Source organism: Carcharodon carcharias, chromosome 5 (genome assembly GCF_017639515.1).
Source record: "Carcharodon carcharias isolate sCarCar2 chromosome 5, sCarCar2.pri, whole genome shotgun sequence".
Lineage (NCBI taxonomy): Eukaryota > Metazoa > Chordata > Chondrichthyes > Lamniformes > Lamnidae > Carcharodon > Carcharodon carcharias.
This window is the reverse complement of record NC_054471.1, coordinates 101,497,309-101,514,058: the sequence shown is the minus strand read 5'-3', so window position 1 is coordinate 101,514,058 and position 16,750 is coordinate 101,497,309. Positions and strand designations below refer to the sequence as shown.

At 42.9% G+C, this 16,750-nt stretch overlaps 1 protein-coding gene across 1 annotated transcript in view; it reads right to left on the bottom strand.

Moving 5' to 3' along the window:
• Positions 1-16,750, bottom strand: part of LOC121278286 (CUB and sushi domain-containing protein 1-like) — an 844,854-nt gene that overhangs the window by 279,851 nt on the left and 548,253 nt on the right. Inside the window, exon 32 of the mRNA XM_041188558.1 lies at positions 6,112-6,321. Within this exon, the coding sequence (XP_041044492.1) occupies positions 6,112-6,321 (210 nt within the window). The remainder of the gene's footprint in view (positions 1-6,111; positions 6,322-16,750) is intronic.

The window sequence follows — 16,750 nt, the reverse complement described above, 5'->3', positions numbered from 1 at the left end:
TGTCCATAGGTTGCAGCTGTGGAATGGACTATCTTGGCATGGACATCAGATGTCTGGGTTGACTGACTGATAGGCAACAAGGGCACTGGCAGAGTGGTAGTGGTGGGAACAAGAACGCAGTTTTCCTGAGAAAAGGCAGAGGATTCATACTCCATTGCACCACTGTCATCCTACCACTGCACCACCCCACCACTCCCCCGCCCCCAGGACTGCTCCTCAGCAATTCTAGTTATCTATTGGAGGACAGATTTCTGGACTGATGTGAGATCCTGCAAGCCCCTTTGCACGTTATACTCCACAACAATGACGGGAGCTAAGCTTACTTACAGTCCTCTGACGTTGGTTGGTTGCTGTTTGTGCTGTAATGGTGGAGGGAGTGAATGTTTGTGGATGGGGTGCCAATCAAGTGGGCTGCTTTGTCCTGGATGAGCTTTATTGGAGCTGCGCTCATCCAGGCAAGTGGAGAGTATTCCATCGCACTCCTGACTTGTGCCTTGTAGATGGTGGACAGGCTTTGGGGAGTCAGGAGGTGAGTTACTTACTGCAGAATTCTCTGCCTCTGACCTGCTCTTGGAGTCACAGTATTTGTATGGCTGGTCTAGTTCAGTTTCTGGTCAATGGTCACACCCAGGATGTTGATAGTGGGGGGATTCAGCAATGGTAATGCCATTGTAGGTCAAGGGTTGTGAGGAGGAGGATTTGGTATGAGGAAGCTGTTAACCCTGATTGTTTGAGCCCTGCCACTGGCCATGGCCTTAGCAGCACTGCTTGCAATAATGGCCATTACTGTATTCTTCATGGGGTATATGAAATTCAGGTGTGCATGACTCACTCCACTTAGCTGTTGCTGCCTCTGGTTGTGCACCACCTTATCCTGTAAGAGAAATGGAAGTATGTCAGTGAGTGTTGTACAATCTGTTTGGGTGATGTGGCTGTCGTGGTTGAAAAGCTGGTAATTTGCACAAACTGTGAGATGCAGGTGTGAGGCTTGCAACAATGCTGAGTGTAAGGGTGAAATATGAATGTTAGGTATCAATCTTGATTGATAGAAATTGTTGGTAGATAAGTAATGGGGTAGCAATGAATTGAGGAGTGTTTGAGGTTATGGTGCAGTTGCTGAATGTGATATTTGTGTGCACTGACCTTGACCAATCCTGTGAGGTCATTGACCTTCTTGTGGTACTGCATCCAAATCCTAGGTGCTTGAATCCAGGCTTTAACTTCTACAGCTATCTGCTCCCACTGCCTTCTGAGTGTGTGTCTGGTGGGCCTCCTGTAGGTGCAGGACACCTCACCTCATCTTCACCAAACCTCTAGGGATTGTCTGAAAACCATGGAGAATGTGCTCTCCTATGTTGTGTCATTCTTCTTTTGTTTTCCCAGGAGAGATTCACCTTCTGTACAACTCCCAGCACCTGCTGTAGCCAAAATGCATCACCGTTCCCCGCCCCACTCCCCTTTCGAGATGCAGGTTACCTTTAAATGACACTGGGGAGTCACTATTTTGGACTCCTTGCTGTTGTGTGCAGCCAATGAACAGTGCATTTAATGCCAGCTGCATGCAGGAATCTGCAGAAAGTTGGTGCACTGCCTGTGTATTAATTAATAGGTGCAGGTTAATCACACATCTCAATCCTTGCATCCATTTTCAGGGGCTAGCTAATTTAGCCTTCATTAGGAAAGAGAAAGTTAAGAGACTTTATAATAAAGGAGTTCAAAACGATGACAAGTTTTAATGAAGTACAATGGAATAACTGCAACTATTGTTGTTCAAGATGAATTTCACTGGATTGATTTGAGAAATAATGAGCTCTGAAACAATATTGGGCATCCATTACACACTGTCAAATAGTGAGAAAGAAACTCAGGAAAATATCTGTATCTGTAGTCAATTCAGATAGGTCGGTGTAAGTGAAAGCACTGTGATAGTAGGAGAGTGGGGGAAAATTGGGCTCAGTAGTATCCATTTTCTGGCCACACAAGATGCCAGGAGTTCCAAAAAAAGCACCAGTGGTATATGCGTGTGATAACACACCCTTGTGGACATTTGTGCATGTATAGAACCGTAGAAAGTTAAAGCACAGAAGGAACCCAATCAGCCCATCTTGTCCATGCCAGCCGAGGACACCCAGGTGCCCTTTCTAATCCCACCTTCCTGCACCCGGCCCATAGCCCTGCAGCTTAAAGCATTTTAGGTGCAGATCCAGGTACTTTTTAAAAGAGTTTAAAGCTTCTGCCTCTACCACCAACTTGGGCAGCGAATTCCAGACACCCACTACCCTCTGCGTAAAAAAGTTCTTCTTCACGTCCCCCCTACACCTTCTGCCACTTATATTGAATTTATGCCCCCTGGTTCTGGAATTCTCCATCAAGTGAAACAATTTTATCCTGTCCGCTCTATCTATTCCCCTCATAATTTTGTACACCTCAATCAAGTCACCTCTCAGCCTTCTTTGTTCTAAGGAAAATAACCCCAACCTATCCAATCTCTCCTCATAGTTACACTTTTCTAACCCTGGCAACATTCTTGTAAATCTTCTCTGCACTCTCTCCAGAGCTATTACGCCCTTCCTGTAATGTGGTGACCAGAACTGCACACGATACTCCAGTAGTGGCCTCACCAGTGTTTGATACAATTCCAACATTATATCTTTACTTTTATATTCTATACCTCTGCCAATGAAGGAGAACATTTCATATGCCTTCTTTACAACCTTGTCTATTTGAACTGCTGCCTTCAGGGACCTGTGTACTTGTACGCCAAGATCTCTCACTTCATCTACCCCTCTTAGTATATTCCCATTTATTATGTAATCCCTGTAACTGTTTGACCTCCCTAAATGTATGACCTCACACTTCTCTATGTTAAAATCCATCTGCCACTTTACCGCCCACTCCACCAACCCATCTATATTGTTTTGAAGGTTATGGCTATCCTCTACACTATCCACTACTTGGCCAATCTTTGTGTCATCTGCAAAGTTCCCAATCGTGCCCCCCACGTTCACATCCAAATTGTTAATATATAACACAAACAGCAAGGGTCCCAACACCGAGCCCTGTGGAACACCACTTGAGACAACTTTCCATTCGCAAGGGCATCCATCAACCATTACCCTTTGTTTCTTGTTACAAAGCAAACCTTTTTTCCAGTTTGCCACATTACCCTGAATCCCATGGGCTTTTACTTTCCTGACAAACCTGCCATGAGGGACCTTGTCAAATGCCTTGCTATGTATATAAACCAATTAAGCCAGTTTTAACTTGGGCACTAGACTCCATGCTGCGTAAAGTGATTTTGTCCTGAAAGATATAAAAACTCACTTGTTCTGTTTTGAAGTGTGACAGATGCCACATTGGGAAAGGGGTTAGCATGTGCCCACCTCACTTCCACCAGCAGCAAGCTCAAGCAGGTAGATCATGATGCCAATCAATGTGTAACACTAATATGCCCCTAGCACGGCCATTTTGGAGCTCCAGGCTCCAACCTATGCCAAGATCCCTAGTTGAACATGCATTGACTGGGACTTGAGGGTACAGAGCACAATTTCAAAACTTGCAGTTGACACAAGTAATAACCAGTGAGAAAGCTAATCATAGGCTTCAAAGGGACCTAGACTGGCTGCATGGGGGGGATGAGCAGACACAGATGGGAGTTGAAATTCAGTGCCGATAAGCATAACTGATATATTTTGGTAGGACGAATGAGAGGATACAAGACCTGCTGAATAGCACAAATTTAAAGGATGTGGAGAAAGAGAAGGATCTTGGGAGTGTTTGCGTACAAATGAAGGTGCAGGCCCCGTTAACAAAGCATAAATAAAACATATGCAATGTTGGGCTTGATAAATAGAAGCAAAAAGTAACAAAGCAACAAAGTTATGTAAAACCTATCTAAAACACTAGCTTGGCTCCAACTGGAATACTGTATTCAATTCTGGGCACCACACTTTAGGAAAGAAGTGAATGCTTTGGCAGGGTACATAAGAAATTTACTGGAATGGTTCCAGGACTAAGGGATTACAATTACGTGTGGTTAGACTACAGAAGATGAGGTTGTTCTCTTTAGAGCACAGTAGGCAAAGAAGAGATTTGAGAGGGGTGTTAAAAGTCATGAGTGTAGAGGAACTGTTTCCAACAGCTCAAGGGTTGATAGCCAGATTTAAGGTGGTTGGCAAAGAACTTCAGGGGATGTGAGGAATAACATTTTTACGCAACAAGTGGTTAGGATTTGAAATTCACTGGTTGATAGGGTGGTGGATATGGATGCAGCTGAAGCCTTCAAAAGGGAATTGGATAAATACTTGAAGGAGAAAAGATTGCAGGATTTGGGGAAAGAACAAGGGTGTGGGACAAACTGGAATGGTCTTCGGAAGAACCAGCGTAGGCTCAATGGTATGGATAGCCATCTTCTATGCTGTACTCTTCAATGATTCTTTCCTATAAAGTTGGTAAATGGAGTTATGATACAGATCAACATTGTTTTAATTGAGTGGTACCACATAGGCTCAAGTACTGAATGGCCTACTGCTGTTCCAATGTTCATGGGTAACTTTTTTAATAGAAAACTCCATTAGACAAGCTTTACTACCTGGCTGATTGATGAGTTTGGCAGTGTTTCTGTCGAGAAGATTTAGTGAGACAATTCAAAATACAATTGTCTAGCTTTACTATCTACTCTTATTCCTTAGTATCATTTAAATGGTTTCCTGATAACATGAATCATTGAGAGCAGTACCATTCTGTTATAGATGGCCCAAGTTATTTGAAATCTTTAACTCAAGCCAGTGAGACCAATATTTTCCACAGATCCTTTAATGTTTGAGACAAGATTAATATACTCAAAATGTCATCCACCCTCACTTTAATACACCATCCACAATACATTTTCGCAAGTTAAACGTACATCATTTTTAAAATTAAATTATCCCATGATAAATTTCCTGCAGGGAAGCACACACTGAATATGCTGCTTTCTTATCTTAACTCTTATCCCCAAGGGAACAGTGTGAAGCACTGGAAAGATTTGTATGCTGATTAACAATCTGACAGAATGTGAGCACTCTTTCCATGAACGGAGCCACCTTTATACTGGTTGATAGAGTGGTTCCTCTTATATGGCACCAGGGTTTTATGAGCTCTCATAAGTCACGTGATGAGGGATTCAGGGATGTCCTTACTCATCCAGTGCAATTAGTCTGCTGAATGTCAATCCAAAATTCAGAGCTTGAATGCTAGTCTCCACTCTCAGGGATTGCCTGGAGAAGGATTTGAACCCTGCAAAGCCTCAAATGCGAATGCTACCACTAGACAAGAGGCTTGTTCCAGCCATAAGAGAGGGATTTGGCATGAATTTCTCCAACTCTTAGAATTTTCTTGCATTATGAAATATACCTCAAAGTTGTCCCTCAGGGAGATTCTCAAAACTGATACTAATGTAAATGAGCCAATTTTTCATGCATGTTTTAATTTTTTAAAATAAAACTTCTGTTTCATCATTTATAAAGCAAAAGAAAAGGTCAGGCACAAAACTATCAAAACGTCCATTTGTTCACACATTACACAATAAAAAATTAGTCATAAACACTTTGGCTCCAAAACTAATGTTAATGGGAGCCCTCCAAGGAGGGAGGAATTCAGACAAATGCATATTTTCAAGACCAGTTTTTTTTATATTATTATAGACACTTAACCTTTTTCATGTCTCCCCACATCCTGCTTTGGCTCTCTAACTTCTCACAACTTTTAATTGTCTTCTTTATATTTATCCGGTTGTGTTTTTAAATTTAAAAAGACCATACAGGGCAACATTCTCTTTAAATATCCCATCAGGAATTTATAAATTGGCAAGGTATCTTTCAACTCATGCTGCTTTCTTTCAATTGAAAACTATACTGGAATATTCCTAAACCCTTTGGGACACAGCCACAAAGGTTCAATGTGAGGAGTTTCTGCTGGGAGTATCACATTCCTACTACATTAAGGCAGAAGTAAAATCTTCAAACTACGTAGGTCTGCTTATGCCACTTTTGAAATATGCTTAAGTGAGTACAAATCATAGGCTTGTTCATTCCACCATTCTGATCAATATTTGTTTATCACTATTCCTACCTTGGTAGGTAAGTTTGAATCCTTGTTTGTTCTCTGAGTGATCACTGTAGAAATGGATGATGGTATCGTGAGTGGTACTGAGTAGCACAGGTGGGAGATCTACCCCGCTGAATCGTCCAATTAAAGAACTAGTGTAATGCGGTCCATTTCGAATCTCCAAAAAATCATGATTGGCTTCAGTTGAAAAATTCAGGAATTGAATCACAGCACCTGCATTAACAGAAACACCTTTTCACTACAAAAGAAAGCCATGATAAAGAACAAAAGTAAAAGTACTCAAACAACTATCAATATTACTTCTCGACTTGATTGTCTCACGTAACAGGAACATATTTTTGAAAATCAAATTATGGTGTTATAAGATTATCTGATATGTTCTTTTCACATGTATGTATATTGAGCACTTTCACAGTGGTTACAGTTACCCATAACCTTCAGAGCTAAAGGGGAAATTCCATCACTGTTAAACAAAACATGAATGAAAAATCATCTTGGCAGGTGGCCAAAACTTGAATGGTTGGAAACAATGGCATAAAGTCTAACACAAAGTGCTCAGAAACCTTCCACAATATTGGTCAGAAAAGGCTGATGCTCCGATTGCGTGCTCCCAGCAAGGAGCAGCACTCGCTGGCTGGAAAATGGAGGGCCTGCACTGTGGTTTTCAACCTAATATTGATGATTTCCCAAATAACATTTCCTGCAAGCGCCACTCCTGACTGGAAACACTTGCTTAAAGAATCAGCCTGAATATAAACTCAATGCTTCCACTTTATTAAATAAGTGGACGTGGACTGGCTGAAAAAATGAGCGAATGCTGTTATTGTAGTGCTGGATCAACTTCACATCATCAACCTTAAACATTTAAAAGTACTTAAAAGCATCTAATATATGTTATCCTTGTGATAAGATTCAGCACTTCCAGCTAAGTACATAGGCAGTTTGCTAACTGCATCATATTCGCACAGTGCTTTCTTTCCCCTCAATGTAAATGCCCAAAATATAAATCATCAGCCAGCCTGCCAACTCCTCCTAGTTAATATGTGGATGAAATGTATTGTTACAGTGCAACTGCTGATATGCCATTTATGTACATACAAAATTAACAAGATCCTTCAAATCCCTCAAAGCAAAATTTTGTGAATATGCTGACCCACATCTTAACTTAGACACTAAAAACATGCACAGAATAGAAAATCTTTATAAACACAGGCCCTAAAATTACACTGTGGGATACCAGCAAACCACTGTTTACTAGATTGACAGAAAGGTCTCCATTTGCAATTTTCAGATTTATTTTATACAACATGGGAAAACAAATACGTAAGTGTCTAGCTTATCGGTCTGAAATTCTTCTCTCTGCTTCTTCACCAATCTATTTTAAATGTGTTAACACCTTGGCTGAGCCATGGAAACCCCAACAAAATGTAAACAAGCGAGCAAAAAAACCCTGTGGAAATGCAGCCTCATCATCTGTAACACATAAATCTATATAAATTAAATACGTCACATCATGCCCTAACTATTCAACATGCCATGTGTTAAATCCTTGAAATCCTTGGTCCATTTTATCCCCTTCTCTCCTGAAGGCACGGGCCTCTACTAAGGTAGAGCTTTACAAGCACTGGCTATCTTCAGCCATGCTTTCATGTTAGCAAGTATCAACAAGCAATTCAGCTTTGCTGAATTACATGACTGGCCAGCCTTTCATCTTCCGAGATGATGGTTTGCGCCCGTGTTCAACTCTGTGTTAAACACCACCTGGTGTGGCTCAGGAGCTGTACTCTGACGTGGCAGTCTCTGCCTCACTTGCCTCAGATGAGGGTAGTGGGCTAGCGTAACACAAGACTTTCTGTTTTCTCTGAGCTCTCTTCCTCTGTTCATCCAATATCCATGACATGCTCTTCCTAACAGGCATCACTGTGAATTGCTAAGAAGCAAGAATCCAATTGAGTCAGCCAATTGTAAACCGGGGAATTAAATTTATATTTTGGGACTGAACGTTTCTGATGTGTAAGCTTTTACTAAATTATTAAGAATTCAAGAGATTTGTAATAAATGTATTGGTTAGCATCAAGGAATGATACTTCACTCTGTGGCACTTTTAGCCTAATGGCATATTTATATCAAATTCTTATAATAAACCGAAGCTATGAATAATTCGTTTAAAATGTTGCACACAAAAGGAGTTTAATTTGAACAAATAAACCAACTTGCTTAAAATAATTCACATAAGGTTTTTAACTCCTATAATCGTAGTTTGACTTTGAATAAATAGCAAATTCTGATGATTGAGACATGTGCTTTATGCTGGAACTGTAGTCTTCAATAGTTCTGTGTTTTATTATGTGAGTCTGTTTACTATTGCTGCTCATTGTGCCTGATTGGTTAAACCAGGGTGTGGACTCAGGGAAAAGTAAACAAATTGTAGAAAAAGCTGGAAGCCTGAGCTGTAAGCATGGAGTGGACATTTTAAATCAGTGTAAATAAAACCTGTTACACACAGTGAAACTAATATAAGCTCTGCATAGATAAAGATGTAAAATATACAACAAAACCACGGACTCTATCCCCCTCCTGGCCATTGTCAGAAGCTAAACCTATATCCTCTCCATCACCAAGACCGCCTACTACCACATACATAATATCACCCATCTCCATATGCTGTTGAAACCCTCAACCATGCTTTTGTTGTCTCCAGACTTGACGACTCCACTATTCTCCTGGCTGGCTTCCCACCTTGCATTCAGCATAAAATTGAGTTCATCCAAACGGCTGCTGCCTGCATCCTAACTCGTACCAATTTCATTCACCCATCATCCCTGTGCTCATTGACCTACATTGTCTCCCTGTCCAGCAGCGTCTCAATTTTAAAGTTCCAATCCCCCTTCTGTCGCAATCCTTCCATGGATTCACTCTTCCCTATCTTTTAAACCTCCAAAAGTCCTACAACCCTCTGAGATCTCTGCACACCCCAAGCGCATCCCCAATTTTCATTGCTCTATTACTGGTGACTGTCCCTTTGTTGGCCTCAGGCTTTGGAATTCCCTCACTAAAATGTTTCAGTTGTCCAACTTGCTTTCATCTTTACACCGCTCTTAAGACATAACCAAGGCTTATTGTGGCACAGTGTCAAATATTGTCTGATAAAATTTAGTGAAGTGCCTTGGGATGTTTCTCTATGTTGAAGGTGTGAAACAATTGCAAATTGTTGTTGGAACTATACTGTTCTGAACAACACTAATACTGGGAATTATGTTCCAGAGGAAATTGCATAACCTTATTAATTCTAAATGCACATGCCCACTGGTAACATAATCAATTAAGATATAATGATTTGCATTATGGGTTTGATTTAATGGTCACGGCGGTGGGCTCGTCAACAGGCTGGAGAGCCAATGGCAACACTGTCACGCCCATTCCCGGGCTTCCCAAAGTGATTAAAAGTCAATCAGGCACATAACTGGTCAAAACAAAAAATGCTGGAAAAACTCAGCAGGTCTGACAACATCTGTGGAGAGAAAGACAGAGTTAACATTTTGAGTTTGTTTGACTCTTCTTCAGAGCGGACTCTTCTTCATAATTGGTCAACTTTGAGGTTCCTGAGTCCTGCAGGCTGGCTGTCTCCTCCCAAGAGCTGCTGGCCAATCAAAGCTGGTAGCTCTTCAGTAGTCGCAGTACCATCAGGAGCAGTGGCCACCATCAGCTGGTTCCAGGAATTAGAGGCGCTACAGAGTTCCAGGAACACAAGAAACTGGGGCAGCCTTGCTGGAGCAAGTCATGCAGGCTCCAGTGAGGACTGCTAAGAGTGTTCGGTTTAAAAGGAAATGGTGGTGTGGGGGGGGAGGGGGCTTCTTTCCGTGGGGATAGCCCTTACCACCAGCTGGTCCATTCGTTGGGCACAGGGTGCATGAGCAGGAAGGATCCCTCTGAACAACTGGCAGGCTCGCCAAGGTTTACCTGGAGGACTGCCCACATGGCGTGGCCCTCTTCTGTCACCGGTAGAATACCAGTGGCTTTGGGCTGAGGCTCTTAAGTGACCCTTAATTGACCACTTAAGAACCTCAATTGGCCTTTGGGTCAGAACTTAATTGGGGGGAGTTGGGAAGGTGATAGGCATTCCACCCTGCATCTTCCTGCCCCATTTTATGCACCTCCCAGCGCATTCCTGTGGGGGGGTGCGTGGCATTACATTTCACCCTATATACGAGAGCACTGCAGCAATATGAAAGGACATGATAACAGCTCAAGATTAGATTGGTTCACCACATTATCTCCAAATGTTTGACAGCATTGTAATCCTGCCCGTGGCACACTTAATGCAGTAAATTAATGGGAGGATTAAGCCAACACATGGTGTGTGATGCAGGTGTCCAGTTTAATTAATGTTCTAAAACAAAAACAAAAACAAAAATACCTGGAAAAGCTCAGCAGGTCTGGCAGCATCGGTGGAAAGGAGCACAGTTGACGTTTTGAGTCCGCATGACTCTTCAACAGAACCTCTCCATCGATGCTGCCAGACCTGCTGAGGTTTTCCAGGTATTTTTGTTTTGTTTTGGATTTCCAGCATCCGCACGCAGTTCTTTGCTTTTATCTCTTAATTAACGTTCTATTCAGTCGAAAAAAAAGGGTTCAGTCAATTTAGGTTAACTGATACTGCTAAGTATTCCTTTCCATTGTTTGGCACACAGCTCTGAATGAAAGAATTTATTACTGAGCTGGAAACAGAGCAAAAACAATCACACTTTATTTGCCAAATGTAACAAAGCACTTTTATCTACATCTAATTACACTGCATCATTTCTTCACATGGATGCTTGTCTCCACATAAACTGTTTTAGCCTGCAGGATACAGTAAATCAGGGCATATACTTTTATGCAGCTATTTCATCTCCTGTGAGTTGTCAGAGTCAATTTTTTGCCCACACATTATCTTTGACACCCATTCTTCACACTCCTTAGCCCCTCCCCTCAGGAAGAACAATCCATTACATTTGGTCCTGAGGCTCTATTTCTGTGTTTTAACATCTTGTGATTCTATAATTTCACTAGCAGCTTGACCAGAAAGCCATCACTAAGGAATTTGGCAGGTGGATGCATATTGTAATCCTGGGTTTCAGATACCAATGGGATTGCATTATCAAAGATCATGACTATTTTGCCACCTAAAATGCAAGGAATAACAGAAGAGCAGCCAGCCTACTGCTTCCACAAACAATGTAGATTCATCCTACGTCGGACTCCCTTGATACCTTACTTATTTAACCACCCGAGGGAAAATTCTCAATAAATTCTCCCTGATCCTTAAATCATGAAAATCTCTAGGCTATTATTTTTTCTTCATATCTCTGCAATTCATCTCTATTCAACTGCCCTTCCAACAAACATTTATTCTCACCTGGCAGCATAGGAACCACTGAGCTCCATTGAATAGTTTGCCAGATCACTCTGTTCCTAATCTTGTGTTATAGATTCTTTCACCTTTACCTCTAATTTTGTACAAGGTATTTCAATAAATAGTATCATCTAGTTCTGATCTGCTGTTCAATAAGGTCACAGTGATCTGACTGTAACCTTAACTACACCTTCCTGTCAGTCCCCCATAACCATTGACTACCTTGTTGATCAAAAATCCATCTAACTTAAGCTTGAATATATATTCAATGACCCAGGCTCCACTGCTCTCTTGTGGAAGAGGATTCCAAAGATTCATGAACCTCTGAGAGGAGAAATTTTTCATTTCAATCTTAAACAAGAAGCACTTTTTTGTGCCCCCTGGTTCTAGATTTCCCATAAAGGGAAGCATCCTCTCAGCATCTACTCTGCCAAGTCCCTTCAGAATCTTACGTGTTTCATTCTCATAAGTAGAGGTCCAACCTTCTCAATGTTTCCTCATAGGTCCACGCCTTCATCCCAGGAATCAATTGAGCGAATCTTCTCAGAACTGCTTCCAATAGTCTCCATTTATTCATCCATCAGTAAAACAGAGATTCATTATTTGCGTAGAGATAAAAAACAAAAAACTGTGGATGCTGGAAATCCAAAACAAAAACAGAAACAGAAATACCTGGAAAAACTCAGCAGGACTGGCAGCATTGACGGAGAAGAGCACAGTTGACGTTTCGAGTTCTCATGACCCTTCAACAGAACTAAGTAAAAATAGGAAAGGGGTGAAATATAAGCTGGTTTGGGGGGGGTGGGGTTTGTTGGGACAAGCAGCCAGTGATAGGAGGAGATAACCAAAAGATGTCACAGACAAAAGAACAAGAGGTGTGGAAGGTGGTGATATTATCTAAAGGAATGTGCTAATTAAGAGTGGAGGGCAGAACAAGCAAGGTACAGATAGCTCTAGTGGGGGTGGGGTGAAATAAGACTAAAAGGGTATAAAAGGTATAGATTAGCGATGGGTGGAAATACATTTAAAAATAATGGAAATAGGTGGGAAAAGAAAAATCTATATAAATTATTGAAAAAAATAAAAATGAGGGGGAAGAAATGGAAAAGGGGTGGGGATGGAGGAGGGGGTTCAAGATCTAAAATTGTTGAACTCAATATTCAGTCTGGAAGACTGTAAAGTGCCTAGTTGGAAGATGAGGTGCTGTTCTTCCAGTTTGCGTTGAGCTTCACTGGAACAATGCAGCAAGCCAAGGACAGACATGTGGGCAAGAGAGCAGGGTGGAGTGTTGAAATGGCAAGCGACAGGGAGGTATGGGTAATGCTTGCAGACAGACCGAAGGTGTTCTGCAAAGCGGTCACCCAGTCTGCATTTGGTCTCTCCGATGTAGAGGAAACCACATTGGGAGCAATGAATGCAGTACACTAAGTTGAAGGAAGTGCAAGTGAAATGCTGCTTCACTTGAAAGGAGTGTTTGGGCCCTTGGACGGTGAGGAGAGAGGAAGTGAAGGGGCAGGTGTTGTATCTTTTGCGTGGGCATGGGGTGGTGCCATAGGTGGGGGTTGAGGAGTAGGGGGTAATGGAGGAGTGAACCAGGGTGTCACGGAGGGAACAATCCCTATGGATTGCCGCCGGGGGGGTGAAGGGAAGATGTGTTTGGCGATGGCATCATGCTGGAGTTGGCGGAAATGGCAGAGGATGATCCTATGAATATGGAGCTGATGGGATGATACGTGAGGACAAGGGGGATCCTTTCAAGTTTCTGGAAGGGAGGAAAAGGCATGAGGGCGGATGCGCGGGAGGTGGGCCGGACACGGTTGAGTGCCCTGTCAACGAGCGTGGATGGAAAACCTCGGTTAAGGAAGAAGGAGGACATGTTAGAGGAACTGTTTTTAAAGGTAGCATCATCGGAACAGATGTGACGGAGGCGAAGGAACTGAGAGAATGGGATGGAGTCCTTACAGGAAGCGGGGTGTGAGGAGCTGTAGTCGAGGTAGCTGTAGGAGTCGGTAGGCTTGTAATGGATATTGGTGGACAGTCTATCACCAGAAATTGAGACGAGACGTCAAGGAAGGAAAGGGGAGTGTCAGAGATGGACCATGTGAAAATGATGGAAGGGTGGAGATTGGAAGCAAAATTAATAAATTTTTCCAGGTCCCGACAAGAGCACGAAGCAGCACCGAAGTAATCATCGATGTCCCGGAGAAAGAGTTGTGGGAGGGGGCCGGAGTAGGACTGGAACAAGGAATGTTCCACATACCCCATAAAGAGACAGGGATAGCGGGAGTCCATGCGGATACCCATAGCCACACCTTTTATTTGGAGGAAGTGAGAGGAGTTAAAGGAGAAATTGTTCAGTGTGAGAACACCTTACGTCACATCAACAATTTCTAGTTCCATGGCCCCATCCGCCTCTTCTTCACCATGGACGTCCAATCCCTCTACACCTCTATCCCCCAACAGGATGGTCTGAGGGCTCTCAGCTTCTTCCGCGAACAGAGGTCCGAACAATCCCCATCCACCACTACTCTCCTCCTTCTTGCTGAATCTGTTCTCACACTGAACAATTTCTCCTTTAACTCCTCTCACTTCCTCCAAATAAAAGGTGTGGCTATGGGTACCCGCATGAGCCCCAGCTATGCCTCTCTCTTTATGGGATATGTGGAACATTCCTTGTTCCAGTCCTACTCCGGCCCCCTTCCACAACTCTTTCTCCGGTACATCGATGATTACTTCGGTGCTGCTTCATGCTCTCATCGGGACCTGGAAAAATTTATTAATTTTGCTTCCAATCTCCACCCCTCCATCATTTTCACATGGTCCCCATCTGACACTTCCCTTCCCTTCCTTGACCTCTCTGTCTCAATTTCTGGTGATAGACTGTCCACCAATATCCATTACACAGCCACCTCGACTACAGCTCCTCACACCCCGCTTCCTGTAAGGACTCCATCCCATTCTCTCAGTTCCTTCGCCTCCGTCGCATCTGTTCTGATGATGCTACCTTCAAAAACAGTTCCTCTGACATGTCCTCCTTCTTCCTTAACCGAGCTTTTCCACCCACAGTAGTTGACAGGGCCCTCAACCGTGTCCGGCCCACCTCCCGCACATCCGCCCTTACGCCTTCTCCTCCCTCCCAGAAACATGATAGGGTCCCCCTTGTCCTCACTTATCACCCCACCAGCCTCCGCATTCAAAGGATCATCCTTTGCCATTTCCGCCAACTCCAGCATGATGCCATCACCAAACACATCTTCCCTTCACCCCCCCGGCGGCATTCCGTAGAGATCGTTCCTTCTGTGACACCCTGGCTCATTCCTCCATCACCCTCCTCCTCAACCCCCTCCTACGGCACCTTCCCTTGCAAACGCAGAATATGTAACACCTGCCCCGTCACTTCCTCTGTCCTCACCGTCCAAGGGCCCAAACACTCCTTTCAGGTGAAGCAACATTTCACTTGCATTTCCCTCAACTTAGTGTACTGCATTCGTTGCTCCCAATCCGGTTTCCTCTACATCGGAGAGACCAAACGCAGACTGGGTGACCGCTTTGCAGAACACCTTCAGTCTGTCCGCAAGCAATATCCAGACCTCCCTGTTGCTTGCCATTTTAACACTCCACCCTGCTCTCTTGCCCACATGTCTGTCCTTGGCTTGCTGCGTTGTTCCAGTGAAGCTCAACGCAAACTGGAGGAACAGCACCTCATCTTCTAACTAGAAACTTTACAGCCTTCCGGACTGAATATTGAGTTCAACAATTTTAGATCATGAACTCTCTCCTCCATCTCCACCCCCTTTCCGATTTTCCCCCTCCTTTTTGTTTTTTCCAGTAATTTATATGGATCTTTCTTTTCCCACCTATTTCCATTATTGTTGAATGTATTTCCACCCATCGTTTATCTACACCTTTTATGCCCTTTTAGTCTTATTTCACCCCAGCCCCACTAGAGCTATCTGTACCTTGCTTGTCCTGCTCTCCACTTTTAATTAGCACATTGCTTTAGATAATATCACCACCTTGAACACCTCTTTGTTCTTTTGTCTGTGACATCTTTTGGTTATCTCCTCCTATCACTGGCTGCTTGTCCCAACAACAACCCCACCCCCCCTGCCTCCACAACCCCCCCGCCCCCACCCCCCACCCCCCCCCCGCCCCAAACCAGCTTATATTTCACCCCTTTCCTATTTTTACTTAGTTATGTTGAAGGGTCATGAGGACTCAAAACGTCAACTGTGCTCTTCTCTGCCAATGCTGCCAGACCTGCTGAGTTTTTCCAGGTATTTCTGTTTCTGTTTTTGTTAATTATTTGGGTAAAGCTTCTCGTTATTCAGCAAAAAAAGCAGAAATGCAGAACATTGATGTTTGGCTTCATTTTCTATTAAAAGGACACCCACTCGCTGTGATAAATGGTGTGTTTGCTGGCAGACAGCTCTTTTCCTTCTGCAGCCACAGTGTCATTTTCCCCACAGGAATTGCTCAGCAATTGGGCAGCAATTGATGTCAGCTTGGGCTTGAGCAGAGGGACTACTGGTAATTTTCAATGCAGAGAACAAGCACACTTCATCTCCCTGGTGTAGCCAGTGAGAAATTAATAATGTTCAGAGGGAGAGGAGAATGTGCTCCTTGAGAAACTGGGATTTTGAAAGAGATAGGACTCCCCTTAAGCTTAAAGTCAGACCAGGTACAATCCTAAAAATTCCTGAAACGGGAGCGTATTCTCTCACAAAGCAAAGCTAATATTTTGGCAACATTGCAGAGGTTGTCACCGCTATGTGAGAGCAATTACATTCTATTCAGCTCTATAGTATTCAGTTTTTTGCTAAGATTTGTATTAAGATGCATAATGCATGCTCAGTGCACACAATAGGATTGAGTTTTAAATGTAATTTATGTAATCACCTTTTAGAGGATATATTCATGCAACGTTTATACCAGTGTTTTCTACTTACAGCTGAATATTCCTCATGAAGGAATAGATATCCAGAATAGTACTTGTATTTAATCAACTGGCTTGTACTGTGAATCCATGCTTGTGATTGTACGGCATGTTCGATCAGGTGCTTATCCAATGTTTCATTCTAGACAGCCAATTGGTGAATGATGATACTGCAGCCAATCTTTATTCAGTCTTATATTTGTTTACAAAGTCAAACATTACAAGCATACACTTCATAACTCAACCACTCCACAGTTTCAGTACATGAAACAACAATTAACGCCCTTCGCCTGTATATAATTAAACACAAC